The sequence below is a fragment of the Haliaeetus albicilla genome, chromosome W, assembly GCF_947461875.1.
Source record: "Haliaeetus albicilla chromosome W, bHalAlb1.1, whole genome shotgun sequence".
NCBI lineage: Eukaryota > Metazoa > Chordata > Aves > Accipitriformes > Accipitridae > Haliaeetus > Haliaeetus albicilla.
In genome coordinates, this window is record NC_091515.1 from 44,333,058 (window position 1) to 44,354,717 (window position 21,660).

Sequence of the window (21,660 nt, forward strand, 5' to 3'; positions counted from 1 at the left end):
ATGAAGGCTTTTTATGCATGTGATTTTTTCATTGTTGTTAGGGTTGGTGTTGGGTTTTTTTAACTCTCAAATTTCTTCTATTCCCCTCCACTTCTTATTTTCATTTCTTCCCATACACACATGCATTCAAGTATATGCACACCCACAAAATATTTAATGAGTTCTTTTATAAAAAAGAACAGGTAGCTTTTTCCAAATATTGAATGTATGAAATATTGGTGGGGAGGGGAACCAACAGTTCCAGAGCTTATGCTGCCAGAACACTATCATTTTTCTAACTGCTTTACTTATTTCATGTTTGAATTACAAATTACATGAGTATTTAGTGAGAGCTGAAGTGGTAATCATACTTTTTTCCTGAAGTGTAGAAATCTTACCAATGGAAGGAAAATGGGATGCATAGATATAGATGCAGGCCTCTCTTGATTATTTTGAAAATAAAAGACTGTAGAAAGCTAATTTTGAGGTACTATATACTGCATTCTACTCCACCTCCATTTTAGTGAGTACAAAACATTTATTGTCATGTCAAACCCTTAACTGTAGGTTTACAATATACTGTAACACAGATTCAGTAAATGTTTTAAGGTTTTTTTGTGGGAACCAAACTAAAGTTTGTAGCTTTGATTTACCTGTCCTGTTATGAAATTTAAAATGCCATGTACTTTCAAAATAGTTGCTGTATTTGGAGAGAGGAACTGAGCATTATGGAGCCTGATCATGTTAAATATGGGCACCATAGCTCTTCAACATTTATGTTTTCAGTTGAATCCTAGAGTTTTGGTTTATTTTGCCAATGAATGTTTTTGATTTTATGAAATAACTCTTTGTCAAAAAGACGGATCTTCACCAGACCCACTTCTTAGGGAAGTCTGCTGCCTCCCTGGGGCTTGGGTCAAAGACGTTACGAGAAAACTTCCTACCCTGGTACGGCCCTTGGATTATTATCCATTATTGCTTTTTCATGTAGGCAGCGATGAAGTTGCAATAAGAAGTCCAAGGGCGATCAAAAGAGACTTCAGGGCCTTGAGATGACTGGTTAAGGGATCAGGAGCACAAGTAGTGTTTTCCTCTATCCTTCCAGTTGCAAGGAATGTTGTTGGAAGAAACAGGAAGACCCAGTTGATCAATACCTGGCTCCGTGACTGGTGTCACCGGCAGAATTTTGGGATTTTTGACCATGGGTCAGTCTACACGACACCAGGCCTGCTGGCAACAGATGGGGTACACCTTTCTCAAAGGGGGAAAAGGATCTTTGCGCGAGAGTTAGCAGGGCTCATTGAAAGAGCTTTAAACTAGATTTGAAGGGGAAAGGGATAAAACCGGGCTCACTACAGATAAGCCATGGGATGGTACGCCAATGTTTGCGGGACAGTGTGCTAGCGAGGTCCTTCGGTCTGCTCCACGATGTGCTGAGTACACTGGAGCACATTTGAAATGTCTCTATACTAATGCGCGCAGCATGAGGAATAAACAAGAGGAGTTAGAAGCTTTGGCCGAGTCCCAGAGCTACGGCATCATTGGCATAAGCAAAACCTGGTGGGATGAGTCCTGTGACTGGTGTGCCATGATGGACTGTTATAGGCTCTTCAGGAGGGATAGGCAGGGCAGGCGAGGCGGGGGGTGGGGTGGTGGCGCTGTATGTAAGGGAGGGGTAGGATTGTATGGCACTTGCAGTTGGCGATGACACGGTTGAGAGCCTCTGGGTAAGGATTAAGGGGAAAACAAATGAAGTGGATGTTGTTGTGGGAGTCTACTATCGACCACCCAGCCAGAACGATGACATCGATGAATTATTCTGCAAGGAATTAAGGGATATCTCTAGATCAGCTGCCCTTGTCCTTATGGGTGATTTTAACTTCCCAGACGTCAACTGGGAATATCATACAGCAGACACAAACAGGTCCAGGAAATTCCTGAAGCATGTTGAAGATAACTTCTTGGTGCAGGTACTAAGGGAGCTGACTAGGAAAGGTGCCCTCCTAGATTTGTTGTTTGCAAACAGAGAGGGACTCGTGGGCAAAGTGGTGATTGGTGACTGTCTTGGCCACACTGAACACGAAGTAGTTGAGTTTCAAATTGTTGGCGATAGGAGAAAAACTGCCAGCAAAACTTTGACCCTGGGTATGGGGAGAGCAGGCTTCGGGCTGCTGAAGGAGCTAGTTAGTAAGGTCCCCTAGGAATCTGCTTTTGAAGGTATTGGGGTCCATGAATGCTGGTCACTTTTTAAGAGCCATCTCTTAAGAGTGCAGGAGCAGGCAATTCCAAAGTGTCGGAAGTCAAGCAAGCAGGGCAGAAGGCCGGCTTGGCTGAGCAGGGATCTTCTTCTAGAACTTAGGCAGAAAAGGAAAGTGTACGGACATTGGAAGCAAGGACAGGCGACACGGGAGGACTACAGAGATGCTGTTCACCACTGTAGGGAGAAAATTCACGTGGCCAAAGCTCGATTAGAGTTTAAGCTGGCCAGCACTGTGAAGGACAACAAAAAGGACTTTTTAAAATATGTTAATAGCAAAAGGAGAATCAGAGATAACATCGGTCCATTGCTTGACGGGGTCAGTCACTTCACAAATAGGGACGTAGACAAAGCGGAGATGTTTAATGCCTTTTTCACCTCTGTCTTCAACACCGATGATGGGCCCTGGGACCCCCGGAGCCCTGTGTTGGAAGACTATGACTAGGGGGATGATAAACTCCCAGCCGACTCTGAAGTTGTTTGAGACTTGCTGCTCCGGCTGGATGCACATAAGTCTATGGGGCCCGATGGGGTTCATCCCAGGGTACTGAAAGAGCTGGCCGATGTTATCACGGGACCTCTCTCCATTATTTTTCAATGGTCTTGGGAATCTGGAGAGGTCCCAGACGACTGGAAGCTGGCAAATGTTGTCCCAATTTTCAAGAAGGGTAAGAAGGAAGCCCCTGGTAATTACAGGCCTGTCAGTCTCACTTCAGTGCCTGGTAAAATTATGGAGAAGGTTATTCTGGGAGTTATTGAAAAGCACTTGAGAGACAATGCAGTCATTGGTCATAGCCAACACAGGTTCACGAGGGGAAAGTCCTGCTTAACTAACTTAATTTCCTTTTATGACAAGGTCACCCATCTAGTTGATCAAGGGAAGCCAGTAGATGTGGGGTTTTTTTGATTTCAGCAAAGTTTTTGATACTGTCTCTCACGGTATCCTTCCGGACAAAACATCCAGCATACAGCTAGACAAGTCCATAATACATTGGGTGAGCAATTGGCTGATGGGTTGGGCTCAAAGAGTTGTAGTAAATGGGGTTACATCAGGCTGGTGGCCAGTCACCGGTGGGGTTCCCCAGGGCTCAATTTTAGGGCCAGTGCTCTTTAATGTTTTTATAAATGATGTGGACACAGGAATCGAATGTACATTAAGTAAGTTTGCCGATGATACTAAACTAGGAGGAGCTGTGGACTCCCTCGAGGGTAGAGAGGCCTTACAGAGAGATCTGGATAGACTAGAGAGCTGGGCAATCACCAACCGTATAAAATTTAACAAGAACAAGTGCCGGATTCTGCACCTGGGACAGGGCAATCCTGGTTATACATGCAAATTGGGGTACGAGAGGCTGGAGAGCAGCCCCGTGGAAAGAGATCTGGGGGTTTGGGTTGATGGCAAGTTGAATATGAGTCAATAGTGTGCCCTGGCAGCCAAAAGGGCCAACTGTGTCCTGGGGTGCATCAAGCACAGCATCGCTAGCTGGTCGAGGGAGGTGATTGTCCCACTCTACACTGCACTGGTGCGGCCCCACCTCAAGTACTGTGTGCAGTTTTGGGCGCCTCAATATAAGAAGGACATCAAACTATTGGAGTGTGTCCGGAGGAGGGTGACCAAGATGTGAAAGGTCTTGAGGGCAAGACTTATGAGAAGTGGCTGAGGTCACTTGGTTTGTTCAGCTTGGAGAAGAGAAGGCTGAGGGGTGACCTCATTGCAGTCTACAACTTTCCTCAAGGGGGGCAGCAGAGGGGGAGGTGCTGATCTCCTCTCTCTGGTGACCAGCGATAGGACATGAGGAAATAGAATGAAGCTGCATCAGAGGAAGTACAGATTGGACATTAGGAAAAGGTTCTTCGCTGAGAGGGTGGTCAGTCACTGGAACAGGCCCCCCAGGGAAGCGGTCATGGCACCAAGCCTGTCAGAGTTCAAGGAGCATCTGGACGACACTCTTAGCCATATGGTTTAGTTTTAGGTAGTCCTGCGAGGAGCGGGGAGTTGGACTCAATGATCCTTATGGGTCCCTTCCAACTCAAGATATTCTATGATTCTATGATTCACATCTCACTTTGTCAGTGGGCAGTGGTCTACGGAAATATGGATTGGGCAGGCTTTGTTTCTAGGAATTTTTTTTTTTCAGGATTGTTTTCCTTCCTTCTGCTTTGACAGTAAAGACCTCATAGTGTAGAATGCTATTACTGGGGGAGTGCTGTAGAGCAGCAGAAGGGAAATGTGTATGTTTTAACTGAAAAACAAGCTGACAACTAACTGTGCTTGTGACCCTGAAAAAAACACAAACCAAAATTTCCTGGTTGCATGTTTGCTCACTTCCTCATTCTCAATGTATGAAAGTGATAAGAAGTCCTAATTGTCTCTTTGATTAAGTCTATTTTGTGTTACTTCTGAATCGATGAACAGCTAGGCACTTTCAAATTTTTAGTTTTCATTTGAGCATTTCACACTCCTTTTGAGAGAGAGAGAGATATCAGTGCAACAGTGGCTCAATGCAAATGGTTGCCTCTCTTTGGACATGGCTTTGTATTTTTCTAATGCCTTTTTCTATTTAAATAGGAAGAAGATGAAGTTCCTGATGATGAGACTCTGAATCAGATGATTGCTCGGCATGAAGAGGAGTTTGATCTCTTCATGGTAAGTGCATTATGATGATAAGTAGTATATCTTCTCTAGCCTTTTTAACACTTTTGTTTTGCTAAAGGTGTTATCCTTCTGTGATTCAAATGTTGGACTATTACTGTGGGAGCAAAAGGCTTCATTTTCTCACATTGTTCATCTGGGAAAAGGAAAGAATCTAAACAGGGAACAGCATCCTCACATGACAAACAAAATGCAGAAATCCCTGCTGAGTGGTACAGTGGAACACTCTCCATCCAGAGGAGGATTCATAGATGGTTTGATGGATTTAGACAGTGCAAAATGGATGATCACTGCTTGTCATGCTAATCCTACAGCATTTTTTTTTGATGACTCCTCGCTTCTTGTACTCACACGTTACAGTATTAGCTAGGGCAAGTACAGGTATTTAACAAAATAGTAAGACAGGAGATTGATGGTGCTGTTTTCCTTTATTTGGGTTTGCTGAGGATTATGCCAAGGGCTCAGTTAGCTGTGTCTCTGCTACTAAAACTTTTGAACAGTTCTCAAAGCACACCTAGATGACAGTGGTTCAAATGCCACCAATCTATCTATATTAGTACTTCCCTTGTTGTTAGCATTGATGGAATAATTACTAAAACACCAGTGTAAGTAATTGGCCTTTTGGCAAGTATCCAATGTGGGGATTGCTGGAGGACCTATCAAAATCAGTCCTTTATATTGATACAGCCACAGGAGCACACTTAAATAAATGTTGAAGGGAAACCGCTGTCCCCTATCTTTCTGCACTGGTGGGAGCAGGTTGATCTGTTCTCTAAAGTGAAGCGACACAGATACTCTCACATATGCATAAACATGCAAGTATATCAGGAAGTATCCATGGAGTCAATTGTTAACAGGAACCCCAGATATTACATTCTCACACCATCTCATTCTGTAAAACATAGTCTTTGTACAGCTATGCAAGTTACAAAACTTCAGGTGGACAGTTGTCAAAGGCCATGTTCCCTTATGTGGCAGTGCATTATGTTGTTATTGAAGTGCCAGTCTAGTCCTTTAGGTGCTAAGTTTTATTTAAGGAGTTAAGTTTTTCTCAGACAGCATTAAAGACTTGATGCACTGGAAGTGAATGCTTGCAGGGATCTCTATCATTCTAAAATTTCCCTCAATATAATTCAGATGTAAGGAGATTGGCAGGCCAGAGATCAAGAGATGATAATTTGATCCATAATTCAAAGGAATAATTTCAGCCAAATGTCTCCTTCCTGGCCTCCATCAAAGATGCTTGCTTCTGCACACTGTGTGGAATTTCTGGCTGTTGCTATATCCAACCTCACTAACTGAATGTGGAAGATGATACATACACAATGACTGATGTGAATGCTGTTGTGTCATACATCAGGGCTGAAAATGAAGCATCTGGAGTTCACTGTGCTGTAGAAATAGATTTGCTGCCTGAAACAGCATTTTAGTGCTAAAGATCAAGAAAGAAAGAACCAAAGCATGGATTGAAACTCATTGTTTAATTGAAGACTATTTAGAAGGAAAGATGCAAAGATAAGTAGCTCTAAGTGGAAGAAGTGCATCATTGGCTGTGCTTATTAAATCATGACACTCATTTATCACTCCCATCCACTAATTATGCAAAGGTTCTTCTTGAAATATGGCTAGTAAATTTCCATCTTCCATCGGAAGGTGTTGCATTTTTATGTTTTTAACAAATGGGTACAAAACCCACTGAAACTCTTCATTTGGAAGATTTCTAAACAGGTTAGGAAATTCTGCTTCCAAGATTTTTGAGTGTACAGATACGAGAGTTTTTATAGGTGACACACTTGCATCATTTTCAGCAACAAAGCCGCATAATGATGGAAACATTTCCAAAAAGCTGTTTTCAAAATGCTCTCTCCATAGCATGAGTTTCTTTTGAAAAGCACTTACTTTCTCACGCCTTGTTAAAACGTTACCTTCACCTTGAAGGGACGCATTAAGTGTGTTTATTTTTTAATAAGTGCTAGGTAGCATACTACTGGCAGCCACTTGTCATCACAGAAAAGGTCAGCAAATTTGGAACACTTGTCTTTTTGTGAAAGAACAATGCGTAACTCATCTTTAAGTTCAACAACTCTTTTAAGCACTTGGCCATGAGATAACCAGCGAACCTCCGTGTGGTACAAAAGATTTCCATGGACACTCCACATCTCATTACAAAGTATTGTAAAGATTCTACTATTTACAGGTATTGTTTTTACAAACTTAACCACATTGATGGCATCGTGTAGCATTTTGTGCACTTCTGGCTCCAACATCTTTGCTGTAATAGCTTGCCTATGAATGAGGCAGTGGATGAGTTCCACATGTGGTTCTATCTCTGTAACCTTACCCCGGAATCCTTTTATTATTCCAGTCAAAGCAGCTGCTCCATCGGTGGTTACACTTGCACAGTTTTTCCACAAAGCATTGGTTTTTTTATTAAAGAAGTCATTTACTGTCAGGAATATATCATCTCCGGTGCGTTTTTCCTTTAGTGGCTCACAAAAAAAGTAGTTCTTTGTATATTTCATTCTTGAAACAGAATCTAGCAAATACCGTAAGCTGAGACATGTTAGAAACATCTGTACTTTCATCCAACTGCATAGCAACCCTCCCACGCCGTGTAATTTGTTCTAATACTTGTTTCTTCAAATCTTCAGCAATGTTTTCTATGCATCCTTGTCGTGGTTTAACCCCAGCCAGCAACTAAGCACCACGCAGCTGATCACTCACTTCCCCCCCACCCAGTGGGATGGGGGAGAAAATCAGGAAAAGAAGTAAAACTCGTGGGTTGAGATAAGAACAGTTTAATAGAACAGAAAAGAAGGAACTAATAATGATAATGATAACACTAATAAAATGACAACAGCAATAATAAAAGGATTGGAATGTACAAATGATGCGCAGGGCAATTGCTCACCACCCACCGATCAACACCCAGCTAGTCCCCGAGCGGCGATTCCCTGCCCCCACTCCCCCCAGTTTATATACTAGATGTGGCGTCACATGGTATGGAATACCCCTTTGGCCCATTCGGGTCAGGTGCCCTGGCTGTGTCCCCTCCCAACTTCTTGTGCCCCTCCAGCGTTCTCGCTGGCTGGGCATGAGAAGCTGAAAAATCCTTGACTCTAGTCTAAACACTACTTAGCAACAACTGAAAACATCAGTGTTATCAACATTCTTCGCATACTGAACTCAAAACACAGCACTGTACCAGCTACTAGGAAGACAGTTAACTCTATCCCAGCTGAAACCAGGACAGTATCCACCCCTTATTCTATACCATTGACGTCATGTTCAGTTCCCATACCTTCAGTTACATCCCGGTCAATCATCATCACCTTTTCCGTCCCTTTGAGACATATAAACAATGATATACATACATATATGTATGCACACACAGATATCAGACGGACGCCTGTAATCTTGAAAGCAGACGACAGACGACCCTTTATTGCTCAAACACACACATACTTATAGTCACATATTCTGCAAAGTCACTGTACACGCGCACAAGCATAAAATATGATTGGTTATATTGACACTGTACACGCCCATAAATATAAGATATAATTGGTTATACTAACTCTGTACACACGCATAAACATAAGACATAATTGGTTATACTAACTAAAACATGCGAAACTTGTCTCCGTCTAATTGGTCAAGATAAAGTGCCGAATTGAGGTTCTTTGTGCCAAGTTCCCTTTATCGTGGAATGCGCACCTGTGTTCTTCTAATTGGCATCTTTCTTTTTTTGTCTTCTTGTTTATTCTGTTCAAGGCCTTCTAAAAGCGTCTGGAATGCTCTTGTGACCGTTAGCTAAATATGTGTCCACAATTCCCCCTTTTTTGTTTTTCGTCAGTTAACACAGCCTTACTTGATCTATCAATTAATTTTTAAACACATTGCAACCTACAAGGCACACAAATTAAAATACAAAAAAAAAAACCCCACTACAAGATAAATCAAAACAATCTTAACTAATGATTTAAGAGCAGCTCTATTTTGTAAGGTTGTGTGTCTAATACTATCTACATCTAACAGTAAATCAGATAATACTACACCAATCTGTATTCAGGGACCCCAGAATTTGTGATTCCTGGGGTGACAATGAGGGTGAATGCCCGATCCGTGGAAACCAGGCATTCCCATCCATTGAGTCCATGACCTGCTGCACAGGGGTCTCCATCAATAAGTTCTTAAACTTTGTTGATGTCAGTGAAACCCCCTATTAAACCTGTGAAAAAGGGATTGCTTGGTGTTGCTGTACTGAGGTATAAGCAATCTTGTCCGGTCACGTCAGCCAGGGTCATCCAGATGTTTTCTTTGGTTTGCGGCGGTATCCATGACTACGTCCATCCGAGGACTGTGAGGAAGATGGACGATCCGTACATTCTTGTGCCGTCTTGCTCCGCAAACTCAGCCCAGCAATCGGTAGGTGCCAGCTTTCCGTGGGCGTCCCCACGGAGGCAACAATGGCCTTGCCGTACACCAGCCCGATGCTCTTCGGAAAATCCCGGTATTTATACATTTGCAGAGGAACGGATTTCAGCACACGTGGCCAGCGGGTGCCAAAATCCACCTCAGTTGCAACATGGGGAGCCTATGACGCATGCGCTCGCTGGCCAGGCACACTGCACGAGCCATAGCCATCCTGTCTATTGGTTCATGGGCTTTGTGATGCGGTTGCAATGCACAGAGAATCTTGACCTGTTATGTTGGCCAAGGTGACCTACACTTAGTTTTTGGTTAAGGTGGTATTCATATTGCTGCACCATCTAGGATGCTCCAGATGATGATGGTCGTACAAATCGAGCGGAAGTCCATTGTGGGCCTGTATCTGTGGAAACACAAGCATAATCTTGCCCCCAGGTTATTAATGGAAATGGACCTTCCCATTGCCCTGTTTCTAGATACTTAACTAAAACCATGACCTTACCCCTAATTTTGGCTTTAGCTAACTTTTCTTGTGGAGAGAGATTCCCTACTCCCCCTTTTTGTGTTTCGTCAATTAACACCTGCAGTATTGCCCTTAGCAAAGATCTATGAACACAGTTAATTAAACACGGCAAAAGCAACATTATACCTAATAAAATACACAAGAATAAAAGACTGTTCAGGTAATGCCAATGACACACAAAAAGAGGTTTGATTAATAGCTTTAGCCAGTGTCGCCCAAACATTCTTACTGTCCCACGGTGTTAAACGATGTGGATCGATCACCGGTGTCACTGTCATGCTGCTTACTACAGTCAGTGTGTTCCATATCAATCTCAGCATAAGGTTTCGTCCATTTAGTTGGAATACACTTCGGCCCATTTTCTGTAATGACACAAGCATAACCTCGGCCCCACGTTATTACTTTAAAAGGTCCCTCCCATTGCTGACGCTCAATATTTTTAACCCAGACTTTCCACCCATTATCAATATTTTGAATCCCACTATTCATTGTTTGAAAATGCCGAACTGCAGGGGGAACAACTGACTCTCCACGCAGAGTCAAAAAATTCATCACATATATTGCTTTCATGAGTCTATTTGAAGGAGGTTCCCCTAATTCCCCCGGTTTTTGTTTTTCCAAAAAATCTTTTAATACTTTATGAGTACATTCGATTATAGCTTGACCTGTGGGAGAATGAGGAATGCCGGTAATATGAGTAACTCCCCATTGCTGAAAAAATTCCTGAGTCCGTTGTGCTATAAAACATGGTCCGTTATCTGTTTTTATCTGGGCCAGGACACCCATTACTGCAAATGCTTGTTGTAAGTGTGTTTGTAGATGTCGACTTGTTTCGCCCGCAAGTGCTGTGGCCCATACCATCAAGGAATATGTATCAACAGAAACATGAACATAACACAATTTTCCAAAAGCTGGTACATGAGTCACATCAGTCTGCCACAATTGCAAGGATTGCAGACCCCTAGGATTTACAGCGCCATCTCCGTGCCCAGATAATTTCTGGCACTCAGCACAGGATTGAATGATGGCTTTGGCATCTGCTATAGAAATTTGAAACTGTTTGGCTAATACTTTCGCTGGTTGGTGGAAAAATCTATGAGCTCCGCGTGCCTGTAGAAGTTTATTGGGGGGTGGCCCAGTCCATACAGGATTAGCTAGTAAATCAGCTCGTTTATTCCCTTCTGCGATCCATCCGGGCAAACTGGTGTGACTTTGCACATGCATTATATAATAACACTTTGTCCGTTGGTTTAACAGAAATAGCAACATCTTAAATTTTTCAAACAATGTGACGTTATCAATTTCTTTCAAATAGGCCCGTCTCAAGCGTTTTACTACACCTACCACGTATAAAGAATCAGCAATAATATTGACCTCAACATCCTGCCGCTTTTTAAATACTTCTATTACAGCTTGAAGTTCCACCACTTGGGGGGAGCCTTTACATGTGACAATGTGATTTTTCCATACCTGACCTTCTTTCCAAACTACTACTGCCTTTCCTGTTTTTCCACTGCCATTCGTAAATACTGTAGGACCATCAGTAGGTAACTCTGCACACAATTCTTTTTCTTCTAGTTGTATATTCTGTAGCAAGGTAAACATTTTGTGTGCAGGAAGATGAATATCTATCTTTCCTTCGAAATCTGCAAAAGCAATTTGTAAAGTTAGGCTATTCTGTAGACACCATTGTAAATATCCTTGAGTCAAAGGAACGACAATTGTGTGTGGCTCTTGTCCACAAATCTCAATAATCCGACGTCTCCCCTTTATAATTAATTCTGAAATCATTTCAATTCGAGAAAATATGGTTTTTCGGGCCTGGTGAGCTAAAAAGATCCATTCTATTATTAACAAGTCTTTGTGACTCCCCTCCCATTGATATATGATCCCGAGGGGTTGTTTTTCTCGGTTTAAAATGCTAAGATTAATGTCAAGATTTTCTTTAGTCCTAAAAGCCTGACTCTGGGATATTATATCTGCTATCTGTTGTAATGCTTGTTTACCTTGAGGGGTCAATTGTCGAGGTGCCGTTAAGGTAGTGTCGCCTCGTAACATTTCAAATAAAGGGGTCAGCAGCTCATTATCTATTCCCAACAGTGTTCGAACCCAATTGATTGTCCCCAGTAATTTTTGCACATCATTCAATGTTTCAGTCTTGTCTGTAATTTCCAGTTTTTGTGGAACTATAGTTTTTTCTAAAATCTTCCAGCCTAAATATTTCCATGGTTGCATTTTTTGTACCTTTTCTGGTGCTATTTTTAAACCAAAATGGGACAATTGTGTAGTCAATTCTTGGAGCTTTTTGGATAACTCTCTTTTCCCTGCTATCAAGATATCATCCATATAGTGATAAATAATCAAGTCTGGATTTTGTTGTCTAAACCCTTTTAGAGCTTGGGATACATAGGATTGGCATATGGTTGGAGAATTTTTCATTCCTTGTGGCAGAACCACCCAATGATAACATTCCATGGGTTCCTGTTTGTTTATGGTAGGGATAGAAAAGGCAAATTTTTCCGCATCTTTCGGGTCTAAATATATTGTAAAGAAACAATCCTTTAAATCAGTAATCAAAATGTTCCATCCTTGTGGAATCATAGTAGGCGTGGGTAACCCTAATTGAAGGGCTCCCATATTTTCCATTACTTCATTTATTTTTCTTAAATCATGCAACAGTCTCCATTTCCCAGAATTTTTTGGAATGACAAAAACTGGTGTATTCCAAGGGCTCGTGGTATTCACCAAGTGCCCTTGTTCCAATTGCTCCTGTACTAACTGTTTCAAGATGGCGACCTTAGATTCAGTCAGCGGCCATTGATCTACCCAAACCGGTTCCTCTGTTTTCCATTTCAGTTTTAGGCATGGTCGCCCGTCAATGGCCGCGCCACAAAATTGTCTCCTGTACTAAGCACACATCCCATTTGACTTAATGCATCCCTGCCTATCAGGTTCATAGGGATATTGGTTACATAAGGTTTGATATAAGAAACTGAATTTTGACAAATCAATTGAATCATATATTTGCTTTGTTGAGTTTTTGATAATCCTCCCACACCGAACAGTTTGGAATCCATCTTGGAAAGCTCCCAAGTGACAGGCCAGTCCTCCCACGACAGAACCGTTACATCTGCTCCAGTATCCACTGATGCTTGCAATTTTATTTTTTCTGGCCTGTTCTTTGCATTTTGTAACTCTACTGATATACTAGGTTTTGTTTTATTGATCTCCATTGACCACATAATTTGAGCTTCTAATCCCGTAGATCCAAACCCTGCATTGCCACGCTGTTGATTAACCTTACATGGTACATTTGCTTTAAAAGGGACTAGCTGTGCAATTCTGCTTCCTTCCTGTATCGATACTGGTGGAGACGGCGTCCAAATCATAGCGTAAATGCAACCTGTGTAGTCCGCATCAATCACCCCGGGAAGCACAAAAATTCCTTGTAATGTTATACTAGACCGTCCCAACAACAGGGCACTAAGCCCATTACCTAATGGTCCTTGTGCGTTTACTGGCACACGGTGTCCCTGAGAGTTCCATAGTAGAATGGTTTCCATTGTTGAGACATCCACTCCGGCACTTCCAGCTGTTCGGGCTGGCAATTCTGCCAGACATCCTTCTTGGCGCTGTTCTGGGATCCTTTCGGAGCTGTTGGGGTCATCGCACCGCTCCTCGCACTCTTCTTGTAGTTTCCCGGTGATGGGGTACCTCGAGGTGGCAGAGCTACACCTTCATTTGTGAAATGAGATCTACATTGGTTAGCATAATGTCTCCCTTTATGACAACGAGGGCATATATTAGGCCCAACTTCCACTTTGTTTCGCCCCTCTTTACACTGAAATTGCAAATGTCCCAGTTGTCCACATTTATAGCATTTCTTAACATTTTTTGTATCCATTCGCATGGCTACAGCAAAAGCATTGGCCATTAATGTAGCTTTATGCTCCAAAGACCCAACTTTGTTACAGGCCTCTATCATATCTACTAGCGTCACTCTTCCTGGCATTGATTGTAGTATTTTTTTACAGTCTGCATTTGCATTTTCCACGGCCAATTTTATTATCAGTGCTTCTTTGGCATCAGCATTATCTATTTGCTTTTCAACAGCATCTCGCAGACGATCAATAAAGGACATATAAGGTTCTGTATTACCCTGCCTTATACTTGTAAATGATTGTTCTGGCTTTCCAGCTTCAGGCAAGGTTACCATTGCCTTCAGAGCTAAGGAAGCCGATTCTTGTAATGCTTCCACCGGTAGCCTTGCTTGCCTATTAACAACTGCAAAGTCACCAGTCCCCATCATTTGTGCAGCAGTGATCATATACCGCGGATCTCCTTCTGGGCGGTCGAAATTTCTTAGTGCCACTAAATCACATAATTCTGCCCATTTCATCTTCCATAATAGACGCTGAGTCGGGGTTAAAATCATTGTAGCCAATTGTGTACAGTCAAAGCCCGTTAAAATTTGACCAGAAAATATATTCTCCAATAACGCCTGACTAAACGGAGCAGACAGTCCATTAGCCATTACTGTTTTCCGTACTTCTTTTATTAAATCCCAATTGAAAGGTTGCCACACGTTTGGGGCATTCTGCCTGACTGTAACTGGAAAAGCCACAGGATTTAGACCTTCGGTTAACATTTTATCATTTATGTCCTTCCATCGCTTTTTTATAGCTTCTCCTGGGGATGTATCTGCCTCATAGGGAGGTGCAGAGGGGATAGGTCTCTGCTCAAGAGGCAGGTTACTTAAAGGTTAATCGTTGCCTCCATTAATGACATCTCCCTCAGTGTTTAATTCCTCATCACTGTCCGAATTATTTACCACCTCGACACACACACTTTTCTTTTTTTCTGGGGTATCTTCAATTGAAATTTTTGCAGCAGCAGCCACCTCCTTTTCTGCCTTAAGGGCTTTCAACATTTCCAGCACCAATCTCCACGTAGCGGAGATTTTCTGAGCCTTCACGTCCCCACGCGATACAAAGTCCCAAACTACTTTTCCCATTTCTTCCCAATTTTTAACTTCAAAGACTTCTGCATTCGAAGTGGGGGCACCATGGTCCTTAAGCCACTTCAGCATCATACGTAAAGTATCTGAATCATACTTAACCCCTCTCACGGAGAGGATATGCGAAAGCATTCGTACAATTGCCCCTTCTTCCACAGACATCTGGGCACCCATTTTAATCCTTCTAGCCGCTCACCTTACTTCCAAATGAGCAGGGTGATTGATCTCCCGGGAGAATTTTGTCCGCTCAGTCCAGCTGGCTAGACGATCGTTCGGCTAGAGTCTCCTCCAGACGCACCTCCAGCAATTCCAGCGTTTTCTCGGCCCGCAATCACATCGGGGTCACCATTTGAGGAGATTGAAGTAGACGGACGCCTGTAATCTTGAAAGCAGACGACAGACGACCCTTTATTGCTCAAACACACACATACTTATAGTCACATATTCTGCAAAGTCACTGTACACGCGCACAAGCATAGAATATGATTGGTTATATCGACACTGTACACGCGCATAAACATAGGACATAATTGGTTATATCAACTAAAGCATGCGAAACTTGTCTCCGTCTAATTGGTCAAGATAAAGTGCCGAATTGAGGTTCTTTGTGCCAAGTTCCCTTTATCGTGGAATGCGCACCTGTGTTCTTCTAATTGGCATCTTTCTTTTTTTGTCTTCTTGTTTATTCTGTTCAAGGCCTTCTAAAAGCGCCTGGAATGCTCTTGTGACCGTTAGCTAAATATGTGTCCACATGTCGTGTTCATAAAATGTTCGTTGAGTTCATTTAGTTTCCGACTCTGGGCTCCATCTGTCATACCAGTCTGTCTGGGCAGGAGGGATGATGCAAAGTCCTCTCAGTCAGCAGAGCAGGATTGGGCTTCAGTGCGGTGTGACGAGCAGGTGACATTTGATGCAGCAGGAGGATGGTGTGCACCGTTGGATTGTTGCATGCTGGAGTCAGTTCTGGTTCCACCTCTACTGCGCTTTGCTCAGTTTTATCACAGTTCTTTCTTGCTTGATCCAAGTGATTCTTACTATAGTACTATGGATATAGCATATAACAATTATAGTAATGATAACATACAGTAGCAGGGTTATATAGCAACTAATATCATACAGTTTAATTCTGGCTATTCTCACCTAAAATCAAATCCCCTTGAGGCACACATCGGACTTCCCCATCTTTTCGCATCACCCACCAAGTGCACCCAGGCCCTTGAGCAAAAGCAATCCCACGAATGGGTTTACCTTTGCCTGAGGCAGGAGTAACCCAGACTGTCTTCCCTAACATATTTTTCATGTGCACTACAGGGACGTCATCCCCTTCTACAGTACGTAAAAGTTCTGCCTGGGCAGGGCCACTCCGATTGGCAGATCCTCTGGTGTTGACTAACCAGGTGGCTTTTGCTAAATGTGTATCCCAATGTTTGAAGGTTCCACCCCCCATTGCTCTCAGTGTAGTCTTTAACAGTCCATTGTATCGCTGAATTTTCCCAGAGGCTGGTGCATGATAGGGGATATGATACACCCACTCAATGCCATGCTCTTTGGCCCAGGTGTCTGTGAGGTTGTTTCGGAAATGAGTCCCATTGTCTAAATCGATTCTTTCTGGGGTGCCATGTCGCCACAGGACCTGCTTCTCAAGGCCCAGGATAGTGTTCTGGGTGGTGGCATGGGGCACACGATATGTTTCCAGCCACCCAGTGGTTGCTTCCACCATTGTAAGCACATGGCACTTGCCTTCGTGGGTTCGTGGGAGTGTGATATAGTCAACCTGCCAGGCCTCCCCATATTTATATTTCAGCCATCGCCCTCCATACCACAGGGGTTTTAGCCGCTTGGCTTGCTTAATTGCAGCACATGTTTCACATTCATGGATAACCTGTGCGATAGTGTCCATGGTCAAGTCCACCCCTCGATCGCGAGCCCATCTATATGTTGCATCTCTTCCCTGATGGCCTGAGGTGTCATGGGCCCACTGAGCCATAAATAGCTCACCCTTATGTTGCCAGTCCAGGTCCACCTGGGCCACTTCAATCTTGGCGGCCTGATCCACGTGTTGGTTATTTTGATGTTCTTCAGTGGCCCAACTCTTGGGTATGTGAGCATCTACGTAACGGACTTTTACAACCAGATTCTCTAGCCGGGACGCAATATCTTGCCACAGTGCGGCAGCCCAGATGGGTTTACCTCTGCGCTGCCAGTTGCTCTGCTTCCATTGCTGTAACCACCCCCACAGGGCATTTGCCACCATCCATGAGTCAGGACAGAGATAGAGCACTGGCCACTTCTCTCTTTCAGCAATATCTAATGCTAGCTGGATGGCTTTCACCTCTGCAAACTGACTCGATTCACCTTCTCCTTCAGCAGTTTCTGCAACTTGTCGTGTAGGACTCCATACAGCAGCCTTCCACCTCCGATGCTTTCCCACAATGCATCAGGATCCGTCAGTGAACAGGGCATATTGCCTCTCATTTTCTGGCAGTTTATTATACAGTAGGGCTTCTTCAGCACATGCCACCTCCTCCTCTGGCGACATTCCAAAATCTTTGCCTTATGGCCAGTCCGTGATCACTTCCACAATTCCTGGGCAACTGGGGTTTCCTATGTGAGCCCATTGTGTGATCAGTGCAACCCACTTACTCCACGTGGCATCAGTCGCGTGATGTGTAGAGGAGACCCTCCCTTTGAACATCCAGCCCAGCAGTGGCAGTCGGGGTGCTAAGAGGAGCTGTGTTTCAGTACCAACCACTTCTGAGGCAGCTCGAACTCCTTCATATGCTGCCAAAATCTCTTTTTCAGTTGGAGTATAGCGAGCCTCGGATCCTCGATATCCTCGACTCTAAAACCCCAGGGGTCGGCCTCGGGTCTCCCCTGGTGCTTTCTGCCAGAGGCTCCAGGTAGGGCCATTCTCCCCAGCTGCAGTATAGAGCACATTTTTAACATCTTGTCCTGCCCGGACTGGTCCAAGGGCTACTGCATGAACAATCTCCCGTTTAATTTGTTCAAAGGCTTGTCGTTGCTCAGGGCCCCATTTAAAATCATTCTTCTTCCGGGTCACTTGATAGAGAGGGCTTACAATCAGACCGTAATTTGGAATATGCATTCTCCAAAACCCCACGACACCTAAGAAGGCCTGTGTTTCCTTTTTATTAGTCGGTGGAGACATAGCTGCTATTTTGTTGATCACATCTATTGGGATATGACGACGTCCATCTTGCCATTTTATTCCCAAAAACTGGATCTCCTGTGCAGGTCCCTTGACCTTACTTTCTTTTTTGGCAAAACCGGCTTTCAGAAGGATTTGGATTATTTTCTTCCCTTTCTCAAAGACTTCTTCTGCTGTGTTGCCCCATACGATGATGTCATCAATGTATTGCAGCTGTTCCGGAGCTTCACCTTTTTCCAGTGCAGTCTGGATTAGTCCAAGGCAAATGGTGGGGCTGCGTTTCCACCCCTGGGGCAGTTGATTCCAGGTGTACTGGATGCCCCTCCAAGTAAAGGCAAATTGTGGCCTGCACTGCACTGCCAGAGGAATGGAGAAAAACGCATTAGCAATGTCAATTGTGGCATACCACTTGGCTGCCTTTGACTCTAGTTCATATTGAAGTTCTAGCATATCTGGCACAGCAGCACTCAGCGGTGGCGTAACTTCATTCAGGCCGCGATAGTCAACTGTTAGTCTCCACTCCCCATTAGATTTCTGCACGGGCCATATGGGACTATTAAAGGGTGAGGAAGTCTTGCTGATCACTCCTTGGCTCTCCAATCAGCAAATCAGCTTATGGATGGGAATCAACGAGTCTCGGTTGGTGCGATATTGCTGTCAGTGCACCGTCGTGGTAGCAATTGGCACTTGTTCTTCAACCCTCAGCAACCCCACAACCGAAGGGTCCTCAGAGAGGCCGGGCAAGGCGGACAGCTGTTCAATTTCCTCCGTCTCCAAGGCAGCTATACCAAAAGCGCATCGATACCCCTTTGGGTCCTTGAAATGCCCTCTCCTGAGGTAGTCTATGCCAAGGATGCATGGGGCCTCTGGGCCACTCACAATGGGGTGTTTCTGCCATTCATTCCCAGTTAGACTCACTTCAGCCTCCAATACAGTTAACTCTTGGGATCTCCCTGTCACACCAGAGATACAGATGGGTTCTGCCCCTTTATAACTTGATGGCATTAGGGTACATTGTGCACCAGTGTCTACTAGAGCCTTATATTCCTGTGGGTCTGACGTGCCAGGCCATCGAATCCACACTGTCCAGTAGACTCAGTTGTCCCTTTCCTCCACCTGGCTGGAGACAGGGCCCCTCTAATCCTGGTTAGAGTATCCGTTACTCACTTTTCACGAACGTGAATCAGAAGTCCCTTCAAGAGGATCAGAAATGAGATCAGCCCTTCTACTCCGTCTGGGGGGCTGCTCGCGGGAAATTGGAGCAGCAGTTTTCCAAGAAAAATCCTCTTTTCTGGTTGCTTTTTCTCGCAACTCCCGTACCCGTGCATCCAAGACTGAGGTAGGTTTTTCCATCCCACTTCCTCATGTCCTCTCCATGGTCACGCAGGTAAAACCACAGGTTGGCCCACCGTGTGTACCTTCTATCTCCTCTCTCTTGGGCAGAGGAACGCTTACTCCTAATAGCTGCGATGCAGGCCTGTACAGGTGGGGAGAAGGACATATCCACTTTGAATTGCTGGAACTCCCATGACAATTCCTCTACAGCTGAGACACAGGCCCGTAGGGAGGAAGAGAGACTTCCTTCGTATTGCCGGAGTTGGACAGCCAATTCATCCACCGTTTGTCCATAGCCTTCTTTCCAGGACATTGCTGCCAATGAGTTGGCATAGGTTGGTGGTGCACTTCGTAGAAGCTTCCCCCACATCGGTTGTGTGCATTGGACTTCACCTGGATCTGTGGGTGACTGTGCATTTTCTGGATCATTATAAATCACCTCCAGCACGGCTAATTCCCTCAGGTACTGGATACCTCTCTCCATGGTGGTCCACTTGCCTTGGTGACATGTAACTTCATCCTTGAAGGGGTATCTTTCCTTTACACCTGACAGAAGTCGCCTCCAGAGGCTGAGGACTTGTGTTTTTCTCCCAATCGCCTTGTCGATGCCCCCTTCCCTAGACAGAGATCCCAACTGCTTGGCTTCCTTACCCTCTAATTCCACACTACTGGCCCCATTATCCCAGCATCGGAGCAGCCAGGTAACAATGTGCTCACCTGGGTGGCAGCTAAAATCTTTTTGCATGTCATGCAACTCACTCAGGGATAGAGATCGGGTAATTATTTCAGGTTCTGCCTCTTCCTCCTGTTCTCGTGATGACCCTGGTTCACTTTCATCCCTCACTAAGCGAACTGATTTCTTTCTGTGTTTCTTTTTCTGTACAGGGGCAACTGATACTGGCACAGGTTGGTTCTCTGGTTTAGCTGCAATACCTGTCACCAGGGTTGGGGTAGCCACGGTGCCTGTTGCTCTGTTTTCTCTCTCTTCCCCCTGAGGGTGCTGCCTAATATCAAGCAGTGTTTGGTAGATACTGGCCAGAGCCCAGCACAGTGTGGTAAGTTGTGCATCTCTGGAATAGCCACAGCATTTTCCTTTTAAATATTCTACCACTTCATGAGGGTGCTGTAGTTGTTCGGGAGTGAAGTTCCAAGCCACTGGAGGTGAGAAGTTCTCTAGATACCTGCCCATATCCTCCCACATGTCGTGCCACCCATGAATATCCAGCTTTGGGCAGATCTCTGGGTGGTATTCTTAAAAAACCTTTTTGTAGCCCTAAAGAAGACCTGAAACATATTCAGGAGGCATAGCACTAACAGCACACTGGCTTGTGCATCCCAAGGATATTCAAAATTCTCAAAAGCTGTTGTAATTAGCTGGAAGGAGAGAAGGGAGGTGAACGTAGCGGGGCGGGGGGGGGGGGAAGTATCCCTCCCTGACTTTCACATGGATTGCGTGCAATTACCAATAAAATCTGATAGAAGGTGCCCGAAGTATGGAAATGATATCACTGCTGCATACAGACACCAGCTTAACCTCATGACCAGTGATGTAATCATTTCACAAGTCGACATTGCCCAGTACAGCAAAATGATAATCCCAATCACTCTCCCAGAGATGAGATACGCAACTACAGGCAATACATAGAGCATATAAGAACTTACAAAACGCCACCATGTAAACAAATGAATCAACATTGTGACTAACATCTATTTATCTAATATGAGAAATGCGTATGATAAATTTGTTTCAACACCCTCTGGCCAGATCTGTCGTTATCTCAACCCTCCGGGCCCCACGTTGGGCGCCAAAAAGGACTGTCTTGGTTTCAGCCCAGCCGGTAACAAAGGACCACGCGGCCGCTCGCTCACTCCTCCCGCCCCCCTCCGGTGGGATAGGGGGGGAAGACGGAGGAGAGAAAAAAAACCAAAACTGGAACCTCGAGGGTTGAGATAAAGGCAGTTTACTGGAACAACACAAAGAAATTGCAACAACAACAACGGTACTAATGAAAGAGTATACAAAAAGAGTGATGCACAGTGCAACTGCTCACCACCCGGGACCCGACGCTCTGCCACTTCCCCCACCGAAAGCCGAGAGGGCTCCCCCCAGCCCGCTCCCCATTTATATACTGAGCATGATGTCACATGGTATGGAATAGCTCCTTGTCTAGTTCAGATCAGCTGTCCCGGCTGTGCCCCCTCCCAGGTTCCTGTGAAAATTAACTCTATCCCAGCTGAACCCAGGACATACCCTCATGGCATTAGGGTACACTCTGCACCAATATTCACCAAAGCC

The 21,660-nt window shown here is 44.4% G+C and overlaps 1 protein-coding gene across 4 annotated transcripts in view; it reads left to right on the forward strand.

Annotated features, from left to right (window-relative positions):
• LOC138683545 (probable global transcription activator SNF2L2) overlaps nt 1-21,660 on the forward strand; it is a 231,771-nt gene that overhangs the window by 123,567 nt on the left and 86,544 nt on the right. For all 4 annotated transcript variants that reach the window (XM_069775524.1, XM_069775526.1, XM_069775525.1 and 1 more), the window contains one exon: nt 4,806-4,883. In XM_069775524.1, coding sequence (XP_069631625.1) covers nt 4,806-4,883 — 78 coding nt within the window. The remainder of the gene's footprint in view (nt 1-4,805; nt 4,884-21,660) is intronic.